Here is a 22,287-nt window from a genome sequence, read left to right on the forward strand (position 1 = left end):
CATAAAAAGCACAGTCTCACACTCTTCCCATGTACTTGTGACAGTGGCGTACCGAGGGTGGGGCAGTGTGCCCCGGGTGCACGCTGCAGGAGGGGTGCAGGGAGCAGCCTCACGGCTGTCGGCTTCGCCAGTTCTCTGCTCCCTCTGTTACTTCCTGTTCCGGGGCAGAGGGAGCAGGGAACTGGCGGAGCCGACAGCCGCTCCAAGCACCCCAGGAGGTAACAACAATGCACCCTTGTGTGTGTGTGTGTGTGTGTGGGGGGGGGTTGGAGGTGTTGCGCCAGGGGGAGGGGGGACGACGCTGCACCCGGGGGATGCCGACGCTGCACCCGGAGGAGGGGTGTGCAGTGGCGATCCGCCCCAGATGGCAGCTGACCAAGAAACACCATTGACTTGCAATATACACAGACAGACTTGTCTTCAAGTGTCCTCTACTCTGGTGAATGCGGTCCTACAGTAACAGGATACCTTTTCCAACTGAACCAATACACTTTCTGAACAATAAAACTGCATACAAAATAAGCGAGCAGCTTAAAAAGAATTGTAGCAAACCAGGACGCTATGCTCTAGTGTCTGTGTTCAGCACTATCATGTCCTCTCTGGGCTTGTCCCACAGGTTCTGAGCAGAAAAGCCCCGGATTGTTTCCTTCGATTACACGGCAGCAGCGGCATCCTGGTGCAATCAATAAGCAGTGGGGAGGGGCTTCATTTCCTCTATCTCCAACAGGACACCAGGAAGATCCTCTTCAAACTTCAGGAAAGACAAGGAGAAATTGCTCTTAGAGAGATGCAGAGGGCCACAGTAATATTTTATTGTACCCAGCATACAACGTGAGAAAAAAAAAAAATCCCTTCCTTTTACAGTAATTCCCTTATAAGATTTTTTTTTTCTGCATTCATTCCAAACCACATCTCACAAAGGAATCGTTAAAAGTTGCCTTCCAAACCTTACCTCTCTCTTGGACAGACAGCCCTTTTCTAAAGAATAATCGAGAAAAGGTTCCTCATATACAGTACAGGATGGGAAGGGAAACCCCTTCTGCTGTAGTATCTACCTACTGCAGGAACCAAAATAGCTCCATGAATTTGCAATCCACCCACAAAAGAGAGATCCTTTCCATGGCTTTTAACTCACCTGTATTTCCACGATGAATCAATGATGTTGCAGAATGCTTTGAAGGTCTTCTGGAAGGGAACTTATGATCATATCAGTATACATCTCCAGCTTGTGTAGAACTTCCTCCTTCACTGGGAGGTGCTGGCACCTAGCTCTCATCTGTATAGCACCAAATGAATGAAGCAGAAGAGAAATTTATTGAATGAGCAGAAGGACAGATGAAAGGCTGAAGGAAAACGATAAAAGAATACAAAATGTCTCATTATAAGAAACCTCCTATTACCTACACTGCTGTAATTAAACAGTGAAGAAACATTATTACAGTTCTTTAGCTGAACGAGATCTATAGCCCTCTCGTCTCTAACATGGTTAAGAATTTTACCAATACTTCACTTAATCTGCATATGATTTCTGATCATCCTTTAAGTCCTAATGAATTTGCCTCAGTATATAAGGACAAAATTACAACCAGGGATCCTTTACATCAACCCTGTCCACATCTTCAACTGACAGTGAGCAGTTCTCTTCTCTAGGGCATCAACATCGACACATTGCTGACTCTTCACGTTAGTTAAGGGGCCAAACTGCTATCCTGATCTTCCTGGGTGCAGTTCACCTTCAGCTTTTACTCTTCCATCCATACTGGAAATTGAACATGCATTAAAAACTCTGCAATCTTCTACAGCTCCATCTGATCCTGATCCAAATTGGCCCGTTATGGAATTAAACTGGCATTCAACTGCTTATTTTCACAGTTTAATACAATGTAGTCTTGACATAGAAAACCTAGGAGAAGACCAAAACCCCACAACTCAGTGAGGCCAAGAAAGTCCAGTAGCGAAGACCAACAAGAAAAAAAGGAAACCTAGATGACAAGAGTATCCTTTATTGTATAAAAACAAAATTGCAAACCATCAAATGCAGAAGGACTCGACAAGAGCCATGTTTTGGCTTGATTGCCTGATTCAGGAGTCTATAAACTAAAAATAAATAAATAAAACAATGAACACACTAGTGAACAAATGTGTACCCCAGTATTATAACTAAGAGGTAAGCTTGTAAATCATGGACAACTGCATATGAAGAAATAAAAAGCGAATCATACCTGTGATTATTTACCAACTATTGCAGACTAAGCACACAACACAATCCTAAAGCTATAATCTACGATGCTGAAATCAAACATGGAGTTAAATTTGTGACATGGGTATAAATAAAGCTAACAAAATAGATACATAATAGATATGGAAATTTTACTCCATGACTGATGGTTTATAATTTTGTTTTTATACAATAAAAGGGCACCTTTGTCATCTTGGTTTCCTTTTTTCTTGTCTTCCTTACTGGTCTTTCTTGACAATGCAGTCTTGAGCAAGGCCATTTTCCTGATTCCTGAAAACAAGTTATCTTCCACTCCTGTATGAACATTCCAAAAGCAGACTGTTCAAATCATCGACTTCTCTCTAACCTCATTTTCATTTCTAAGTTAACTGAGAAGTTTGACTATCGATCACAGTAGAGAAGCACTACTGTCCTTGATCTGAAAGCATTGTTTTCTGTTCTCAACCACTCCCTATTAGTTCAAAAGCTGAAGATTTTGGGAGTCCAGGAAAGATATGACTGGTTTTATTGATTTATGGAAAACAGATCCTCTATAGCGCTATGGGCCAATGTTTACTCATCTCCATATTCTTTTACCAGTGGTGTTCTGTAAGAATCTATAGTGGTCCCATTTCCCTAAAGTTTTTATGGCCCTTCTGGCAACTCTTACCCAAAATCTTGATTTACTTTTTCATTCATGCAGATGACGTTCAGCTGTCAATCTCATTTGAAAAAATGTTTGATCCACAGACATTGATCTTTCACAGAAAATTGTGTCCATTTCCAACTGGCTTTTTGACAAGCTAAAACTTAATCTAAGGAAAAATGAGGCCCTTATCTTCATAAGTACATAAGTAATGCCACACTGGGAAAAGACTAAGGATCCATCAAGCCCAGCATCCTGTCCACGACAGCGGCCAATCCAGGCCAAGGGCACCTGGCGAGCTTCCCAAACGTACAAACATTCTATACATGTTATTCCTGGAATTGTGGATTTTTCCCAAGTCCATTTAGTAGCGGTTTATGGACTTGTCCTTTAGGAAACCGTCTAACCCCCTTTTAAACTCTGCCAAGCTAACCGCCTTCACCACATTCTCCGGCAACGAATTCCAGAGTTTAATTACGCGTTGGGTGAAGAAAACTTTTTCTCCGATTTGTTTTAAATTTACTACACTGTAGTTTCATCGCATGCCCCCTAGTCTTAGTATTTTTGGAAAGTGTGAACAGACGCTTCACATCCACCTGTTCCACTCCACTCATTATTTTATATACCTCTATCTTGTCTCCCCTCAGCCGTCTCTTCTCCAAGCTGAAAAGATCAAACAAAGATCTTTCACGACCCAGTTCATTAACTGTTCTCAGTATTCAGATTCCAATAAACTTGCCAACCATAATTCTTGGAGTCACCATAGGTATTGATTTATCTCTACTATGGTAAAGAAATGCTTCATATCCTAAAACAAATACAGAACACTTGAGCAGTACTTTACCTCAGGGCAATTTGGACTCTCATGTGCTCACTAGTACTGTAATTCTCTGTTTCAGGGTACAACTACTTCTACTATAAATCACATGCAAATACTTCAGAACATATTTCTTGGCTCCAGAAGACCCCACTTCTTTAGGGGGGGGGGGGGGGAAGGGGAATGGGACTTGATATACTGCCTTTCTGTGGTTTTTACAACTACATTCAAAGCGGTTTACATAGTATATACAGGTACTTATTTTGTACCAAGGGCAATGGAGGGTTAAGTGACTTGCCCAGAGTCACAAGGAGCTGCAATGGGAATCAAACCCAGTTCCCCAGGATCAAAGTCCACTGCACTAACCACTAGGCTACTCCTCCACTCATTCCACCAATAAGAGCCAACCTCATCAGTGATGTCACAATGGCTTGATTGCCTGATACTTGGCTCTCTTCTGATATTGTGATGTCATAAGGGAAAGGGAAATGGGACTTGATATACCGCCTTTCTGTGATATTTTGCAACTACATTCAAAGCGGTTTACATATATTCAGGTACTTATTTTGTACCTGGGGCAATGGAGGGTTAAGTGACTCGCCCAGAGTCACAAGGAGCTGCAATGGGAATCAAACCCGGTTCCCTAGGATCAAAGTCTGCTGCACTAACCACTAGGATACTCCTCCACTCTAGCTCCCTGTAGTTTTAAAACAGATCTTAGCTGACCTGCCAGTTCCCTATGTTCCACCAAGAGAATGTAAGGTCATCACAACCCCATCAAACCCAAAAAATGAATTAGCCTACTTCCAGCTAAGCCCTTCAGCAAGGGCTCTGTCTAGGTCTGCAGATTTAGATGACTTGGGAGAAAAGGAAAGGAAGGCATACCAGTTTGTCCCGCAGTTTCAGAACCAGGTCTACGATCTCCACTTCGGATTTCTCTTTCATCCATACCTCAATATTCTAAAGAGAAAAAGGACAGCAACTCATTTCCTGCCCACTTTAAGGAGACTAGAGTGACTGGGAACACATTGCTCTGAGCCTCTTTCATGGGCCGACGATCAGAAGCAAACATGGGCACTAGAGGGTATTATCGCCTCACCCCATGCTTGGAACAAACTCCCTTAGCCCATACGCCAGGCCCCCTCCCTACCCATCTTCAAATCATTGCTCAAAGCCCACCTCTTCAATGTCGCTTTCGGCACCTAATCACAACACCTCTACTCAGGAAATCTAGACTACCCCAACTTGACATTTCATCCTTTAGATTGTAAGCTCTTCTGAGCAGGGACCGTCCTTAGTTATTAATTTGTACAGCGCTGCGTAACCCTAGTAGCGCTCTAGAAATGTTAAGTAGTAGTAGTAGTAGGTATTAGCGCCATACTAGCACCCACGTTTGCTACCGCCCCATGATCAGAGCCCCCAAGTGCATGAAACAACGCGCTCACGGACTTTCACTGCAACAGGTATTTTATTATTCCTCCCCAGTGCTCCGCAGGCAGTGCACCAAACATTGGCACACTGCCTGAAGCAAACCCTACGCCAGCTTGGAGCTGGCGTTAGGGTTTGCAGAACATTGGGCAGGAATGGGGAGCCCTGTCCAGATTGTGGGGGGGGGGGGGGGGGGGGGGGGCACTCAGCCACCCGGGCTTTACACAGCTGCAGGAAGGTCTGGGTGTCCCACGGACCTCCAGCCCCTGTGTTTGACAGTTCCGGGACTTGTCAAACAAGTGCGGGAGGATTGTGGCCGAGCGCATGCTCAGGCACAATCCTCCCACACTTGATCACAGATAATAGGGGCGGTAAAGATCCACACTGTTCCAGCGCTATTTTTAGAGCGCTGTTTGGAACAGCGCGGGGCTTTTGATCTTCTGCACCTCAGCGAGATATTTTGTCTCTGCTCCTTGCTCACACTATTTCAGACTGTGTCACACAGTTACTCTGTCCAGAACAATAGTTTGTGAGAGTTGCTCACTGTTCTGTCTCATTGTCCAGTGGCAACTCACACTGTCACAGTTACACACTGTTCTGCACCTCAGATTGTCTCCCACATTCACTGTTCTTACTGTGAAGTAGCTTAGCTTGTGTTAATCACTCACTGCCTCTTTTACTGTGCAGTGTTCAGGCTTTCACACGGCCCCTTTCACATAATACATTCTTGGGAAATTGTAAATAACAAACTGTATACTTGGGCTTGAACATACCGCTTCGCAAATTGCTTCCAGGTGTAGGGCTTGCAGCTTCTGACTCATTTCTTTGTGCCTTTGACGGTACCAGCCATCAAAGTTAGGAGATCTGAAAAAACGCCTGTAGGCAATAGGGACAAATATAAGAACAGGTCCCAACACAGAAAATTGTTAACTCCTCCACCATTCTGTTCACTCACAAAACATGTGCATAGCGTGGCCACGTAACACATACATGTACACAGATAGATGCCGACTGAGTTTTGGTTTTGGCACTAAAACGGACCAAAATTTGCATCTGACCTTGTTTCAGTCTTGGCCAAAAAATGCCAGTGCATTTTTGGCTGAACCCAAAATGTTTTTGCTATGTCTCATGGCTCCCCTCTCCTCCCCTCCATCTCCACCAAAAGAGCACCCACTTCCTGCCTCCCTTCCCCCGAACAGAAGCACCCCACAGGCCCCCCTCCCTCAGGCCTACCATACCACCCTGGTGGTCTAATGGCTAGCTGTGACAGAAGTAATCCCACTCACTCATGCCATCTATGGCTGCTGTGACCTCCATTGCTAGTCTTGTGAGATTGCTGCTGGAGGTTACGGCAGCCATTTTGAAACTGCAGCCGGAACAGGCAGGAGTGATCCGCAGTTGCTACTGCCTGTGCTGGCTCCAATCTTAAAATAGCTGCCACAACCACCACCAGCTGCCTTGCTAAAAGTCGCAGCAGCCATTTTGACTTGTGGAGATGGCATGGACATAAGAGGAGCTCGGGGGAGGGGGGGGGAGGGAGGAAATGGTGAAGTGGCAGAGAGGGGAGGGAATGGAGGCTGTTCCCATTCAGGGGCAGGCCTGTTTCGATTTCAGATTCAGCTTCGGTTTCAACCAAAACCGAGCAGCAAATTTCAGCCGCAGATTTGGTTTCGGCCAAAACCGAAAAAGCCTGTTTTTGTACACAGATCAGATGGCATATCTCATCAATCCCTTGCTTAACACAGAGCAGCACTAAGAGCTCCAGTAGCCTGGAGAAAACCAGTATCTTAGTAGGCTACTATACATTTCAAAAAAAATGTTGTAGTTTTGTTATTATTCCAGGAAATCCCACAGGTAAAACTACCCAGGGGGTTTGCCAAAACAGAGCCAATTCATTGCCTCCTTTGTGTCCAAATATCAGAGGAGAGAGAAAAATTGTTTACCTCTAATGAGGGTTCTCTGTAGACAGCAGGAAAATGCAGGCTCGCTTGGTGTTTTCCTATAAAGCAAGATGAAACTTTTTTTTTTTTCTTAACCTGAGCATGTGCCTCAGTGGCGTAGCCACAGGTGGGCCTGGGTGGGCCGAGGCCCACCTAGTTAGGGCTCAGGCCCACCCAACAGTAGCACATGTTTAGCGGTAGCTGTTGGGGATCCCAAGCTCCGCAAGCTGAAGACTTCCCCGATGGTAACAAAAACGCTGCTCTCCACAATACTGGCACCTGCACATGCTCCGTTTTCAGTGCATGCCTGCTGCAGACTGCTAAGGTGGAGGGAAGCATTTTCCCACCAGCTGAGATATTTTTTTTTGGTGTGTGTGGGGGAGAGAGAACACTTGGTGCCCACCCACTTCTTGCCTAGGCCCACCCAAAATCTGCTATCTGGCTACGCCCCTGTTGTGCCTTACAGTATTCCGCCTGTCAGATGCTGGTTGTCCTAGAGTTTAAGAGAATGAGAAAGTCTGTGTGCACTTAATTTCTCTCTTTATACAGTTTTTATTTTCCTTTTTTTTGGGGGGGGGGGGAGGGGGTATAATGAGAGGGAAAATATGGCTGCAGTTTCCTGCTGCCTACGAAGAATCCTCATTACAAGAAAGAAATTTTGCTTTCTCTGTAGACAAGCAGGTGAATGAAGGCAGGTGAACCCAGAGCTAAGGACCACTATGTTGCTTCTATTTATCTTTTTTGGTGGCCCGAACACAGAGAGTTCTGGTGGCTGAGAAAGGAACGGTGGGGGCCACTGCCTCAAAAATTTAAAGAGACAGTGCACTTGACAGTGTCCGCACCAGGCTCCATGGATGACATCACCCATATACGAGAACATTATGCCTGCTTGTGCTCGGAGAAATCCTGTTACTTGAGACGGGTATGGAAAAAAAAAAGAGAATAAGCCTTTGAAATTATCTGTAAAAACTGTGGATATGAATAATCCTCGAGCAGGTAACTACTACTACTACTATTTAGCATTTCTACAGCGCTACAAGGCGTATGCAGTGCTGCACAAACAAAGAAGAAAGACAGTCCCTGCTCAAAGAGCTTACAATCTAATAGACAAAAAAATAAAGTAAGCAAATCAAATCAAAACATAATTGGGGAATTATACGGACTGACGGGACTTGCTACGACCGGCACGAGTTCCCAGTCATGAGTGAAGGGCAGACAGAGAGGGAGAGCAGATGGAAAAATTAGGTTCTTACCGTGATAATTTTCTTTCCTTTAGTCATAGCAGATGCAGCCATTACAGATGGGTTGTGTCCATCAACCAGCAGAGGGAGATAGAGAGCACACTTTTTTCAGTGCCTCATACCAGCTTGCTCCACTGCCTCTCTTCAGTATTTGAAGCTTCCAAAGCAGTATGGCAAACCGCAATGGGAATAACATGAGCTTTCCTCACAGCGAACGATGGCCCTACAACAAAGGGCATTAACTCAGAATGGAGGGAATGAAACATCCTCCCAGAGGGCATAAACTCATCCTCCACTGAGACATAACTGGAGGGAATAAACTCATCCTCCAAAACAGTGGTGTGCTGGTAAATTTTTAACAACAGGCTCTCTCCCCGGTCCACCTTGGCGCCCCCCCCCCCGTCCACCTCGGCCCCCCCCCAAAAAAAAATTGCAGAGCTGGGGGGGGGGGGGGGGGGAAGCAATGCATTACTCTCTCCAGGAAAAAAAAATTAAATGATCCCAGGTTCCAATCTAATTCATGTTTAATATGGGATAAAATGCCATAAATAAGTAAATAAATATAAACTTTTAACGTTCAGCACCTGATTCTCAAAGTGGACATATTCCAAACACTATAATGAAAATAAAATTAATTTTTTCTACCTTTGTTGTCTGGTGACTTTGTTTCTCTGATCATGCTGGTCCAGTATCTGATTCTGCTGCTCTCTATCTGTTCCCTTGACTCCGTTTCCAGGGCTTCCTTTCCATTTATTTCTTTTCTTTCCTCCTTTCTTCTTCATTTCTGGTCCTCCGCAGACTTGACTGTCCAGTGGATCTAGCTTCTTCCTATTTTCTCCATCCATGTGCAGTTTCTCTCTTCAATTCCTTTTCCCTCATCTAATCTCCTTCCTCTATCTTCCCTCCATGTCCAGAATTTCTCTTGCTCTCCCCTCCTTCCATGTCCTGAAACTCTCCTCTCTCCCCTGCCCCCCTCTCCCCATCCATGCCCAGCAAGTCTCTCCCCTGCCCCCTCTCCCCATCCATGCCCAAGTCTCTTTCCTGCCCCCTCTCCCCATCCATGCCCAGCAAATCTCTCCCCTGCCCCCCTCTCCCCATCCATGCCCAGCAAATCTCTCCCCTGCCCCTCTCTCCCCATCCATGCCCAGCAAGTCTCTCCCCTGCCCCCTCTCCCCATCCATGCCCAGCAAGTCTCTCCCCTGCCCCCCTCTCCCCATCCATGCCCAGCAAGTCTCTCCCCTGCCCCCCTCTCCCCATCCATACCCATTGATTCTCCTCCCTCCCCTGCCCTTCCCGCCCGCTCCCAAACATGTCCAACGAACGATGTCCTTCGCCCCCACCCTCCCCTCCCATCTGTCTTTTTTAATTACCTCCGTCGAAGCGCACGCTATTTAAAACCCTGCTGCATGCTGGCCGTCTCTCCAGGCTTCCCCTGCTTGCTTCGGTGATGTTCGCGCCCTTAGTTCCACCTTCACGGAAAAAGGAAATGACGTCAGAATGACGTCAGAAGGCGGGACTAAGGGTGCGAACATCACCGAAGCAAGCAGGGGAAGCCTGGAGAGACGGCCAGCACTCATCAGGGCTTTAAATAGCGCGCGCTTCGACGGAGGTAATTAAAAAAGACAGATGGGAGCGGGAGGGGAGGGTGGGGGCGAAGGGCATCGTTGGACATGCTTCGGAGCGGCAGGGGAGGTAGGCATGGCCTGTGATGGCGCCCTCCTGCCATGCTTACCTCCCCTAATGGAGCCGGCTCGTCCCCAACAACAACCGGCTCACAAGAGCTGTCAAAATGTAACAAGCGGCTCTTGCGAGCCGGACAGAGCCGGCTCCAGCACACCACTGCTCCAAAACATGAAACTGGAGGGAATTAAGTCATCCTCCTTTAATTGAACAAAAATCCTGAAGACTGTTTTCCGACTTTCTCCCAAGGACGGAATCTCCAGGAAACACGAACAGAACCTGAAATAGATTTACAGCAGATAGCATCAGACAGGGAGGGATCATGGTTGCATCTGCTATGACTAAAGGAAAGAAAATTATCACGGTAAGAACCTAATTTTCCCTTCCTTGTCATCAAGCAGATGCAGCCATTACAGATGGGATGTATCAAAGCAATCCCTAGATAGGGTGGGAACAAGCCACACCACGCGCCAGCACTTGCGCTCCAAAATGTGCGTCCCTCCTGGCAGCCACATCCAGCCTGTATCAGAAAACACTCTTACCTCACTGGACCGAGTATCACAGCTCCAGTCCCACAGAAAAAGGCAAGGAAAAACCTCTGTTCCAGCGTCTAAGCGCTTTTTTTTTTTTTTTTAACGCTGTGAGGAAAGCAGAGGTAAATAGAACTCCGGAGGCTCAGGTGAGTGGGAAAGGCAGGGAAAGGGTGAACCTATGTGCTTGCATCCACTGTTGGTGGGGAAGGACAGGGAAAGCTAAGCAATGTGTCCACATCCACGGAGGTATGGGTAAGGCAGGGAAAGGGCGAACCTATGTGCCTTTAAACTGAAGCTGCTATAGCCTCCAACACCCCTGCTAACAACTGGCAAAAGCACAGGAGCAACCTCCAGGCAGATTTTAGATGGAGCTCGAAGAAGCTGCAGCCACTCTGCTAGGGGAGATAGAGAATACTGAAGAGAGGCAGTGGAGCAAGCTGGTATGAGGCACTGAAAAAAGTGTGCTCTCTATCTCCCTCTGCTGGTTGATGGACACAACCCCATCTGTAATGGCTGCATCTGCTTGATGACAAGGAAGGTACATTTTCATGACGTGAAAGTGAGAAATCTGGTGATCAATGTGCCCGAGAAGAAACAGGAGATTAGGCAGGAAATGAATGGTGAACACAGTCAGCTGAGGCTGAGATGACAGCAGTTTTTCTATGGTATTACCCTGAAGAATGGCTGTGATATCTTGAAAGAAACTGAATCAAAACTGACAGGTCCAGTTGCTTGTTTTTAGGATGGGAACTAAAGTTAAATGAGTCAAGGAAGGCACTGGAGAGTCTGAACTGTCTGTTCTTGGACATTTGGAAAATGAGCCTGAAGGAAGAACAGGTTGAACTGCATGTTCTCTTAGTCCGTTGGTCAAAAATTTGTGACCTCATAATGTAATGGTATCAGTTTATTACTGAAATATGTAGCATATTTGCTGGATTATATATACACCAATATATTTGTGTATCTTTTAAAAATATATATTTGTGCAGCTTTTAGAGAATAGTTTCATTTCAAGCCCCTCTCTCTCCATTCCTTTTTCTGGGAACTTCTCAGAGCAGGGATAGTTAATTATAAACACTTAACAAACACAAAAGAGCTTCCTCTGCCCTCCCACCTAACAAAAGATGGACTAAGGTGGGCACCTGAATAAAACAAAGAACTCAGAGGAAGCATAAACAGGACATTTGCTTGTCAAAGGTATACCTGCCCCTCCCATCAGCTTTCAGACATGTGCAGAAAGGAAGGACTTGTAATGTGTATCTGCCCCAGAGACTGAGCAGGACATCAAAAGAAAATCCAGACTGTAAGTCTCGTGATGTCATAAGACATGAGACCAACTCAGGGGTCGTGTGCAGACATGAGACCAAGATACCACAATGCTTTGCAAATGCCCAAGGGTCGTGTGGAAACCAGGACAAAGATCCACATGGCATATCCTCCTGCAGCTTGCAAGATATAAAAGGACAAGCTGTTTCCCAAGAGTCAGATTCTCATCAACTGCCAGCAACTCAGATTCTCTTCAGCTGCAGAAGCCCTCCTGTCCTCAACATGTGCTCATCAATCAGCTGGACCACAGCATGCTTGTAACAAGGACTTGTAAGTTAACCTAACTGCTACTTTGTTCTATTTTAAGCACAGATTACCTGTAAAGATTTCTTAAAACCTACCTCTTGTGTGCAATTGTATATTAAATCAACCTTTTTGAAGCTAAATACGGTCTCTTTGTGTTCTGATACTTAATTTATTTAATTTATTGCAATTATCACCTTTGGTGATTGGTGGAGAAATTAATATCCTAAAACTTATAAATACAGCGCCTGCTCTTAAATTATAAACAGTGGCGAGTTGCTCTAGAGCTATTTTCCCCAAAATAAATCATTTCTTGTAACAATAACATACCCTGAAAAAAAGCCACAGCATGATGGCTGAAACGTCGGTTCCATTTACTCAGATGCAGCAAGACCCAGACAACTGCAATAATCGGGTGGAACTGCACTTGTTTGTTTGTTTGTTTTTCATCTCAGCAGGAGTTCTGTATTTTTATTTTCTCTTGCTTCCCCCGAGTTAGAGATGGAAGAGTGGGGGGTAGAGCTCCGATCACAGTGCTAGGAAACATATGCTCTTAAACAATCCACAGCTATCAAAAGAAACTGCTCCCCATAAACTGGCAGAAGCCGCTAAACTGAAGTTGTCGCCTGTAAGAGGCAAAATTGGGCACGGAGATGGGAGGGTCGGGTGGGGTGGGGGACAGGAATTTATTGGGAATAATTGTGGGGGACAGCCTAAGAGTTATGGCTACCCTTACAGTTTATGGTTAAAACAACATTGAAAGGAGAGGGGTGAGTTACTTAGCTTAAGAGGAGAAGAGGGGTAACAGTATTTGAGATACAGTCTTGGATATTTAAGGAGAGGGGTGAATTAAGTTGGTTCCTCTTGATGATATAGGAATAGCTTGTTGTGCTGGACCTGGGTGTTGGTCTGGGGGAGGAAAACTGGTAAAAATCTTGAGAATGACTGTTCTTTTCTATACTGTAATGCCTCGTACATATCTGTTGTTTCATACAGAGATAGTAGAAATTGTATATTTCGTTGAGCTCTCAATAAAAAAACGTTAAAACATTAAAGAGGCAAAATTGGGCCTGGAAGGAAAGACATCGAAACTGGTTTACATATTATATACATGTACTTATTTTGTACCTGGGGCAATGGAGGGTTCAGTGACTTGCCCCAAGTCACAAAGAGCTGAAGTGGGAATTGAACCGGGTCCCCCTGGTTCTCAGGCTGCTAGACTAACATTTAAGCTAGACTAACAGCGAAAGAGAACCTGCTGCTGCTGCTTATATCAGATAACAGGAAATGCTCAAAATTAAAAATTTAATTTAAATTGGCATTTGCCTGGAGGAGTGGCCTAGTGGTTAGGGTGGTGGACTTTGGTCCTGGGGAACTGAGGAACCGAGTTCAATTCCCGGCACAGGCAGCTCCTTGTGACTCTGGGCAAGTCACTTAACCCTCCATTGCCTGCCGCATTGAGCCTGCCATGAGTGGGAAAGCGCAGGGTACAAATGTAACAAAAATAAAATAGATACTATTGGAGATTCTACATGGAATGTTGCTACAATTGGAGATTCTACATGGAATGTTGCTATTCCACTACACTAGCAATATTCCATGTAGAAGCCTGCGCGGCCACATTGGTGATCTGCAAGGGCTGACTTCTACATGGAATGTTGCTAGTGGAATAGCAACATTCCACGTAGAATCTCAAATAGTAGCAACAGTGGAGGAGTGGCCTAGTGGTTAGGGTGGTGGACTTTGGTCCTGGGGAACTGAGGAACCGAGTTCAATTCCCGGCACAGGCAGCTCCTTGTGACTCTGGGCAAGTCACTTAACCCTCCATTGCCTGCCGCATTGAGCCTGCCATTAGTGGGAAAGCGCGGGGTACAAAAAAAAAATATGAAAGCTGAACATGAAGAAAAACAAAACCCTATCCTATGGGAGAGGAGGGCTGTGTCCAGACTGGCTTCTGATAGGCAGGATACTGCAAGTTGGGAAATCAGGCATATGCTCTGTTAAAAATACATAAATAAAACACAGTTTCATCTGGAAGAAGGCTCTGAACATCCTAGATTTGTCAGATGGCATCACCATCAATTGTAGGAGAAACAAACAGGAGACAGTCCACTGCAGAAGCAGAACGGACAACCAAACAGCAACAGCGATCCAAGGAAGAACAAAGACTGCAAGAATTCATCCAAATGTCAACCTTATTGGAAACAGGACCCAACCTGCCCAAGTTTCAGAAAAACCTTTGTTAGGGGTCTACAAACAAATCTCATAAAATCAATAAATATACAAGAAGGATCATCATTAAAATAGATTATATAAAAATCAGAACAATAGAATGGGAAAGGGAAATGTTGAATAATGTACAACACGAAAAAATGTTTGAACTAGATACTTCATTTTATTGTTTATTTACACAATAAAAATGTAAACATTTAGTTCACAGTAATAAAAGTTAGAGGGGAGGGTGGGAAGAAATGGGGGGAGGGGAACATTGGAAATAGCAGTAAGTACTGTATACAAATAAGTATGTTATGTTATTTGATATCTATATATATAAAACTCACCCTCAACGTTCTATTGACTGCTGACATCACTGAAGCCAAGGTTCATATGTTCGAAGCTCTGAAGCCACGAAAATCACAGTCTCTGGGCCCCGCCCTCGCGTCAAACGTTATGACGTTGAGGGCGGAGCAGATTCTCACCTCCAACGATCTACTCAGGCCACAAACTCCGGATTTCCACACTGTAGCTCTGCTCCACCCTCGCGTCAAAACGCGATGACGTCGAGGGCGGGGCACGAAAACCGCCACCCACACAGCTACAACGGAAACAGCAGTGGTGCACGCCACGAACCAGGTAAAACCGCGACGAGCCATGCAGCCATGAAACTCTTGCTAGCGCCCGTTTCACTGCGCTCAGAAACGGGCCTTTGTTTACTAGTGTTAAATATTGAGCATAAAGTTTATGTATGACATGCTGAACCATCAATAAAAATTGTTGAAACATAAAAAAAAGAGAGGGTAGGGGTGGGTGGATAAAATTGTTAAAAGTTTGATGGCTGCCTTTAATATTCTGTTTTTATTGTGTACATTTTGATATTTGAATTTCTGTATACTCATATTGGTGGATGTCTTTATTTTGTACCTGGGGCAATGGAGGAGTGGCCTAGTGGTTAGGGTGGTGGACTTTGGTCCTGGGGAACGGAGGAACCGAGTTTGATTCCCACTTCAGGCACAGGCAGCTCCTTGTGACTCTGGGCAAGTCACTTAACCCTCCATTGCCCCATGTAAGCCGCATTGAGCCTGCCATGAGTGGGAAAGCGCGGGGTACAAATGTAACAAAAATAAAATAGATACTATTGGAGATTCTACATGGAATGTTGCTACTATTGGAGATTCTACATGGAATGTTGCTACTCCACTAGCAACATTCCATGTAGAAGGCTGCGCAGGCTTCTGTTTCTGTGAGTCCGACGTCCTGCATGTACGTGCAGGACGTCAGACTCACAGAAGCAGAAGCCTGCGCGGCCACATTGGTGATCTGCAAGGGCCGACTTCTACATGGAATGTTGCTAGAATCTCAAATAGTAGCAACAGTGGAGGAGTGGCCTAGTGGTTAGGGTGGTGGACTTTGGTCCTGGGGAACGGAGGAACCGAGTTTGATTCCCACTTCAGGCACAGGCAGCTCCTTGTGACTCTGGGCAAGTCACTTAACCCTCCATTGCCCCATGTAAGCCGCATTGAGCCTGCCATGACTGGGAAAGCGAGGGGTACAAATGTAACAAAAAAAATAAAAAAAAATTTTGAATTGTCATCAATAAAAATGTTGAAACATAAAAATAAGAATGCAAACTTTACCACATAGGTTTCCACAATACATTCACAGATTCAATGCATGTGTCACGTTCTCAAAGCTGGAACCTGGTTTGTGAGCCCTTGGGCCACCGCCGAGGAGCGGCAGTGGCAGGCAAAACCACCCCACACCAGGGGCAAGGCAGAACTCTGACAACAGTTAAGGCTTCACCTGTACCTGGCCACTTTCCACCAGGAGTTGAGCTCCCAGCTTCAGGTGGCCGACAGGACTTTGCAGGACAGGGCAGGAGCTGGATAACAGCAAGGCAGCACAGGGACTGAGTGTCAGAGGGAAAAGGAAGGAACACGGGCAGCAAGGCAGGAAACTGGGCTAAACAATACAACACAAGGCAGGGACAGGACAAGCTAGGGGACAGAAACTGGAAGCTGCAAGCAGCCACTGAAACGGAACAAAACACTGACTAACAAGACACAGAACTAAAAGCTGCAAGCAGCCACAAAGCCAGCACACAAACAGAAACTAAACACTGCGATACAAACAAGAAACAAGGCTAGGAAAACAAGTAAAACCTAAACTAAACCAAACACAGACTAACTAGAAACAGGCAAGAATCAAGGCAAGAATCTCAGACAAATAACTGGACTAGCAGAAGTGCAACAAGCACCAACATACTAGGGCCTTAGACGCCATGCAAAGGCAAAGGCTGAGAGGATTCAAATGGCTAATAAGCCCAGCAGGCAGCTGAGACTTGGGTGTAACAATCACCAGGCAACTAAGGGTCGGGCAGCCTGGAAGATCCGGACTGGACTGAAATCTGGAACGGGTGACAGCACACCGACAATCTAATACAGCCAGCACACAGAGAGAGAGACAGAACTAACTCACAAAGAACAGACAGAAGCCAGCTCAGAAGCTGACCACAGGAAATAAGGTGAGTCTGAGAGGGGTCACGGCCACAGACGTGACAGCATGTACTGCAATACTCTGTCAATATATAAACTAAATCTCATAAATACCATTACTACTGGCCATAATGTATAGCTTCAAACAAGATAAAAATCCTAACCATATACAACCTTTATTAAAATAAAATTCTAAATAACAATATTCATATTTAATGGCTCATAGGGTGAAAACAATGCTAAGCATATGAACAATGACTATCATTTTAACTTAACACACAAGTATATAATACAGCAGATTAGTACAGTCCAAAAAATAAGTGAAAGGAGGACTCCAGAATAAAAATAAAGGGGCCCTTTTACTAAGCCGTGTAGGCACCTATGCACGCCCAATGCGCGTCCAATTTGGAGTTACCGTGAGGCCCGAGCGGTAATTTTGGTTTTTTACGTGCCTCCACTATGCGTGCCGGAAAACAATTTTTATTTTCCTGTGTGTGTAGACGATTACCGAATGGTTACCTTGTGAGACCTTATCGTTAAGTCAATGGCTGACGGTAAGGTCTCAGACCCAAAATGGACGCGCACCGATTTTTATTTTGATGCATGTCCATTTTCGGCACAAATTTTAAAAAGGCCTTTTTTTTACAGTCGCGCTGAAAAATGGATCTCCACGCGTCGCCCATTTTTTGGTGCAACTTAGAAAAAGGACCCCAAAATGTCTTAATGCAATTCAAAATAAACTATCAAACCAGGGCACACTGAGCACACTACCAGAACCCTTATCACCTCTCGCTTAGACTATTGCAACTTGCTTCTCATAGGTCTCCCACTTAGCCATCAATCTGTTCAAAATTCTGCACGACTAATATTCCGCCAGTGTCGTTATGCTCATATTAGCCCTCTCCTCAAGTCACTTCACTGGCTTCCTATCCGTTTCCGCATACAGTTCAAACTCCTCTTATTGACTTATAAGTGCATTCACTCTGCAGCTCCTCAGTACCTCTCCACTCTCATCTCTCCCTACATTCCTCCCCAGGAACTCAGTTCACTGAGTAAATCTCTCTTACCTGCACCCTTCTCCTCCACCGCTAACTCCAGACTCAGTTCCTTTTATCTTGCTGCACCATATGCCTGGAATAGACTTCCTGAGCTGGTACGTCAAGCTCCATCTCTGGCCGTCTTCAAATCTAAGCTAAAAGCCCACCTTTTTGATGCTGCTTTTAACTCCTAACCCTTATTCACTTGTTCAGAACCCTTATTTTATCATCCTCACTTTAATATTCCCTTACCTCTTGTTTGTTCTGTCTGTCTGTCGGATTGTAAGCTCTGTCGAGCAGGGACTGTCTCTTCATGTTCAAATGTACAGCATTGCGTATGTCTAATAGCTATACAAGTGATAAGTAGTAGTAGTAATAATAAAAAGGTCCTCCATATAAAACAATTATGTCACAAAAAAATGATGGGGGAAACAATGGCATTAGATCTATTTGCATATCTACATATCTAAAAAATTCACATTAAAAATGCAAAACATAAATCACTGCTCTTAAAAATGCAACAAAAACAAGGCTAACAACCAGTAAAAGCAGAGAGACTCACTGTTTAAAATAAAAAGTTTAAAAGAAAAATGAGATCCAATACTAAAAGTAAAAGAATGCAGCCAACAGCATCCTAAAAAAAGGATTTATAAAATCACTCTTAAAATGCAGTGCAAAAAAAAAAAAAAACCCATATACGAACAGAAAAACTGCATAGAAAAAGCTCTGGTCCAATTCCAAAACTCAGTAACCACTAAGGGCCAGATGCACTAAACTTAACGAGCCAGCAACGTGGTTTTTAAACCAGTTCTAGCCAGTCTAGCGAGCAAGTAGTAAAACAAGACATGCACAAAAGGGTTGTCCGAGCCATTTTCCTGTCACGGTAGCAGCTAACGAAAACGGAATGCAAATGATCTACAGGTTATTATAATGAGCTAATTAGTATTGCAAGGCAGATGCACAGCTGTTTTCCGAACCCATGCACCGTGGAAAACCTAACGGGAGGTCTGCACCTCTCGTCGGGGCTGCTGTGAGCGGGACCCATGCAGAGGAGGACGCCCATCGCAAAAACTGGAAGAAAAAGAAACGTCCAAGTGCTCGTCAGAGACGTCCTTTCAAGTGCCTAACACTTGGACGTCCTTCACTCAAAAAAAAAAAAAAAAAAAGGTCTGAAGAAAAAAAAAAAAAAAGACGTCTCTGACGAGCACTTGGATGTTTTTTTTCTTCAGATTTTGTGATGGGCGTCCTTCTCTTGGACGTTTTTCTTACGACTAAGGTGCCCGAAATGACCACTGCCGGAGAGAATCGGGGATTAGGACATGCAAGGATGTCCAAATCAAAACTATTTGGATGTCCCTTTCAATTATGCCCCTCCAGGTCTCTCAGCCAATCACAGCACATTTAGCTGACACCAGTGATAGCTAAATGCGCTGTGATTGGCTGAGAGAGACCTGGAGGGGCATAATCGAAAGGGACATCCAAATAGTTTTGATTTGGGCGTCCTCGTACATCCCGATCCCCGATTCTCTTTCTAGACCAAAATTTGGAACAGGCTTTTATAGCAGTGTAGTTTCTTAGGAGCACTGAAGGAGACGGGCTTAGGTGACAGGAAGACGCTGGTAGAGATCGGAGCTCACGTTCTCCCGCCCCTCAGCGCTAGCAGCAGCATGAGCGCATCCCCTCCGCCGTGCCGGAGGAAAGGGCCCGGGGCGGTGGGGGATGCAGCAGCCTGATGAGCAGGGGGTCCCGCCTCACCCCTCGTTGGACTCTGACAATATTCCAGAGTTGGCCTCCTCACCGGGGAAAGCCGCGGGCAGGCACGGGAAGCTGTTCCACTGGTTGCGGAACCGCTGCATACGGTGCGGACTCTACGTGGACCCGGCCCGTGACAACTACCGGAGCATGACAAGCCTGTACAGCTCCATCAGCTCCATGGACTCGGTGAGTCTCAGCACCAGGACCCACGGAGCTGTCTTCAACCTGGAGTACTCCCCACTCGGGTAGCAGCCAGGCGGCTGGTGAGGGGAACTGTACCCCGCTGGTCCCATCGCTTGTGAAAAGGGTGTCGTGGGCTGCACAGCTTTGTGGCTTGCCCAGTAAAAGTTCCTACAGCACAGCGGTGGCGCTTAACCTGCAGGTACTGCAACAAGTCACTTCCAGCAAGTGTCAGGGCCCCGCTCTCTCCCTCTGCTGCACAAAATGCCCAGCAATTTATTGACGGCTATTATACACGCAGCTTGTCTGCGTGTATGAAGCCATCTTTGGCATATGCAGAGCAGCCAGCATAACGCTTGGCTGCTCTGCACATGCTCAGCTTACCGACTGGCTTCCCCTCCTTAGGAAGGAAATCGCGTGCAAATGAGCTAAAAGTGAGCAGCTCATTTGCATGCGATTTTCTTCATGCATGCCCGTCTTTTACCGATTCGCTAAGGGATCGGTAAAGGAAGGGCTCTTTCCGTAGAGTTAGTGCATTTGGCTGTAAGTCTCCAGCCCAAATTCAAAAAGCACAGTTAAAAGTGGCCTGATGTGACATCACTGGTGACATAATGTCTACATCACCCGTTTAGGTAAATTAGATTAAATATGCCAAAAGGAGGAACCCGAATTACGTCTATGTCATGCAAGGTTCCGCTTTAGGAGTTACGGACCGAGAAAGGGATCTCGGAGTCATCGTGTATAGGACGTTGAAATCTTCCGCTCAATGTGCTGCAGCGGCTAAGAAGGCGAACAAAATGTTGAGTATTATTAGAAAAGGGATGGAAAACAAACATGAGGATGTTATAATGCCGTTATATCGCTCCATGGTGCGACCGCACCTGGAGTATTGTGTTCAGTTCTGGTCGCCTCATCTCAAAAAAGATATAAAGGAATTGGAGAAGGTGCAGAGAAGGGCGACAAAAATGATAAAAGGGATGGGACAACTACTGTATGAGGAGAGGTTAAGATGGCTAGGACTCTTTAGCCTGGAGAAAAGGCGGCTGAGGGGTGATATGATAAGAGGTTTACAAAATAATGAGTGGGGTAGAGCAGACAGATGTGAAGCGTTTGTTTACACTTTCTAACAATAATAGAACCAGGGGACACAAGATGAAATGTGGTAGGTTTAAAACAAATCGGAGAAAGTTTTTCTTTACTCAGCGCGTGGTTAGACTCTGGAACTCATTGCCGGAGAAGGTAGTGACGGCAGCTGGCCTTGTTGAGTTTAAAGGGGGACTGGATAGATTCCTGAAGGAAAAGTCCATTGACCTTTATTACATTTTGGGGTTTTGCCAGGTTCTTGGGGCCTGGATTGGCCGCTGTCGGAGACGGAGTGCTGGGCTTGATGGACCTTTGGTCTTTTCCCAGCGTGGCAGTGCTTATGTACTTATGTAATATATAAAAAAATAAAATAAAAAACAAAACAGGGTAACACTAAAAATATATAATAAAGAAGGCACAACATATATCTGCTAGAATCAGCTGCGTATTAAAAAAAACCCACCAGCACCAAAACAGGAGAGGGATTGCAGACAATAAATAGAAGTCTAAAAAAATGGAATAATGAGAAAGAAAGCTTAAAAAAGGAAGGGGGCACCCCCCACCAAAAGGCATATACTGCACAAACCAAAACTAGTTTCAGACAAAAAGAAAAGAAAAAATAACACTGGTCCACATGTCAACAAATCCCCCCCAAAACACCAAGGCAACCAACTTCACCAGGTTGGGTCCTGTTTCCATTAAAAACTGTTGTAGTGTTTGTCCTTCCTTGGATCGCTGCTGCTGCTGCTGTTTGGTTGTCTGCCCATCACCGCCAAGTGTGCCTGCATTTGTCTGCTTGTCTAGGGAGAACAGATAATACAGCAGAGAAACAGCGCCGATGCTGAGTGAAGCCCTAGCAGCTACTGCAATTTTCATACCTCCATACCTGTAAAAGCTCAGCCAGTCACCCTTCTGTGTCGAGGTGAGCTGCGGCCCAGCATGCTCTAGGCTTTTAAAAAATTCCTCTTGCCGGAATGGCCGTACCTGTGGGGGATTCTGGGATAGAAAAAAACAGACCGAATCAATACAGACGGCAAATATATAGAATGGGACTGTCAGATGAGAGGGAAGAAAGATGAGTAAGGGTGGGGAGGGGGGATTTACTGTCAGATGATCAATGGAAGAAAATGAATCAAAGAAGAGATAAGGTTTAGGGTCCCTCCCTGTCAAATGAAAAAAAGGAGGAGGAGGAGAGTAATGGAAAGCAGGAGGAATAGTGACCTTGTCAGATAAAAGAAGAAAAAAGGATTGAAGGACAGCACGAGAGAGAGATTATCAACTGAAGAAAGGAAGAAAAAAAAAACAGTGAGGGAGGAAACAAGAGACAGCTGGGGAGAAAGACACTGTCAGACGAAGGATGTCTAATCTAGTGGAGGAAAGGAGTGACTGTCAGATTAAAGATGGCAGAATAAAGAATGGAGGAAGAGGTGGGAGTAAAGAGGAGCAAG

General features: G+C 45.3%; 1 protein-coding gene across 3 annotated transcripts in view; it reads right to left on the bottom strand.

Moving 5' to 3' along the window:
- Positions 1-272: 272 nt before the first annotated feature.
- Positions 273-22,287, bottom strand: part of DENND6B (DENN domain containing 6B) — a 68,271-nt gene continuing 46,256 nt past the window's right edge. Inside the window, exons 17-21 of one of the 3 annotated variants that reach the window (XM_030216532.1) lie at positions 21,726-21,835; positions 5,883-5,985; positions 4,567-4,641; positions 1,136-1,276; positions 273-751 (exon numbers count right to left, since the gene is read on the bottom strand). In XM_030216532.1, the coding sequence (XP_030072392.1) occupies positions 1,154-1,276; positions 4,567-4,641; positions 5,883-5,985; positions 21,726-21,835 (411 nt within the window). In that variant the 3' untranslated portion in view covers positions 273-751; positions 1,136-1,153. Of the gene's footprint in view, positions 752-1,135; positions 1,277-4,566; positions 4,642-5,882; positions 5,986-21,554; positions 21,640-21,717; positions 21,836-22,287 lie in introns of those variants that run through there. The other 2 variants (XM_030216533.1, XM_030216534.1) reach the window with 2 other exon arrangements.

Source organism: Microcaecilia unicolor, chromosome 10 (assembly GCF_901765095.1).
Source record: "Microcaecilia unicolor chromosome 10, aMicUni1.1, whole genome shotgun sequence".
Taxonomy (NCBI): domain Eukaryota; kingdom Metazoa; phylum Chordata; class Amphibia; order Gymnophiona; family Siphonopidae; genus Microcaecilia; species Microcaecilia unicolor.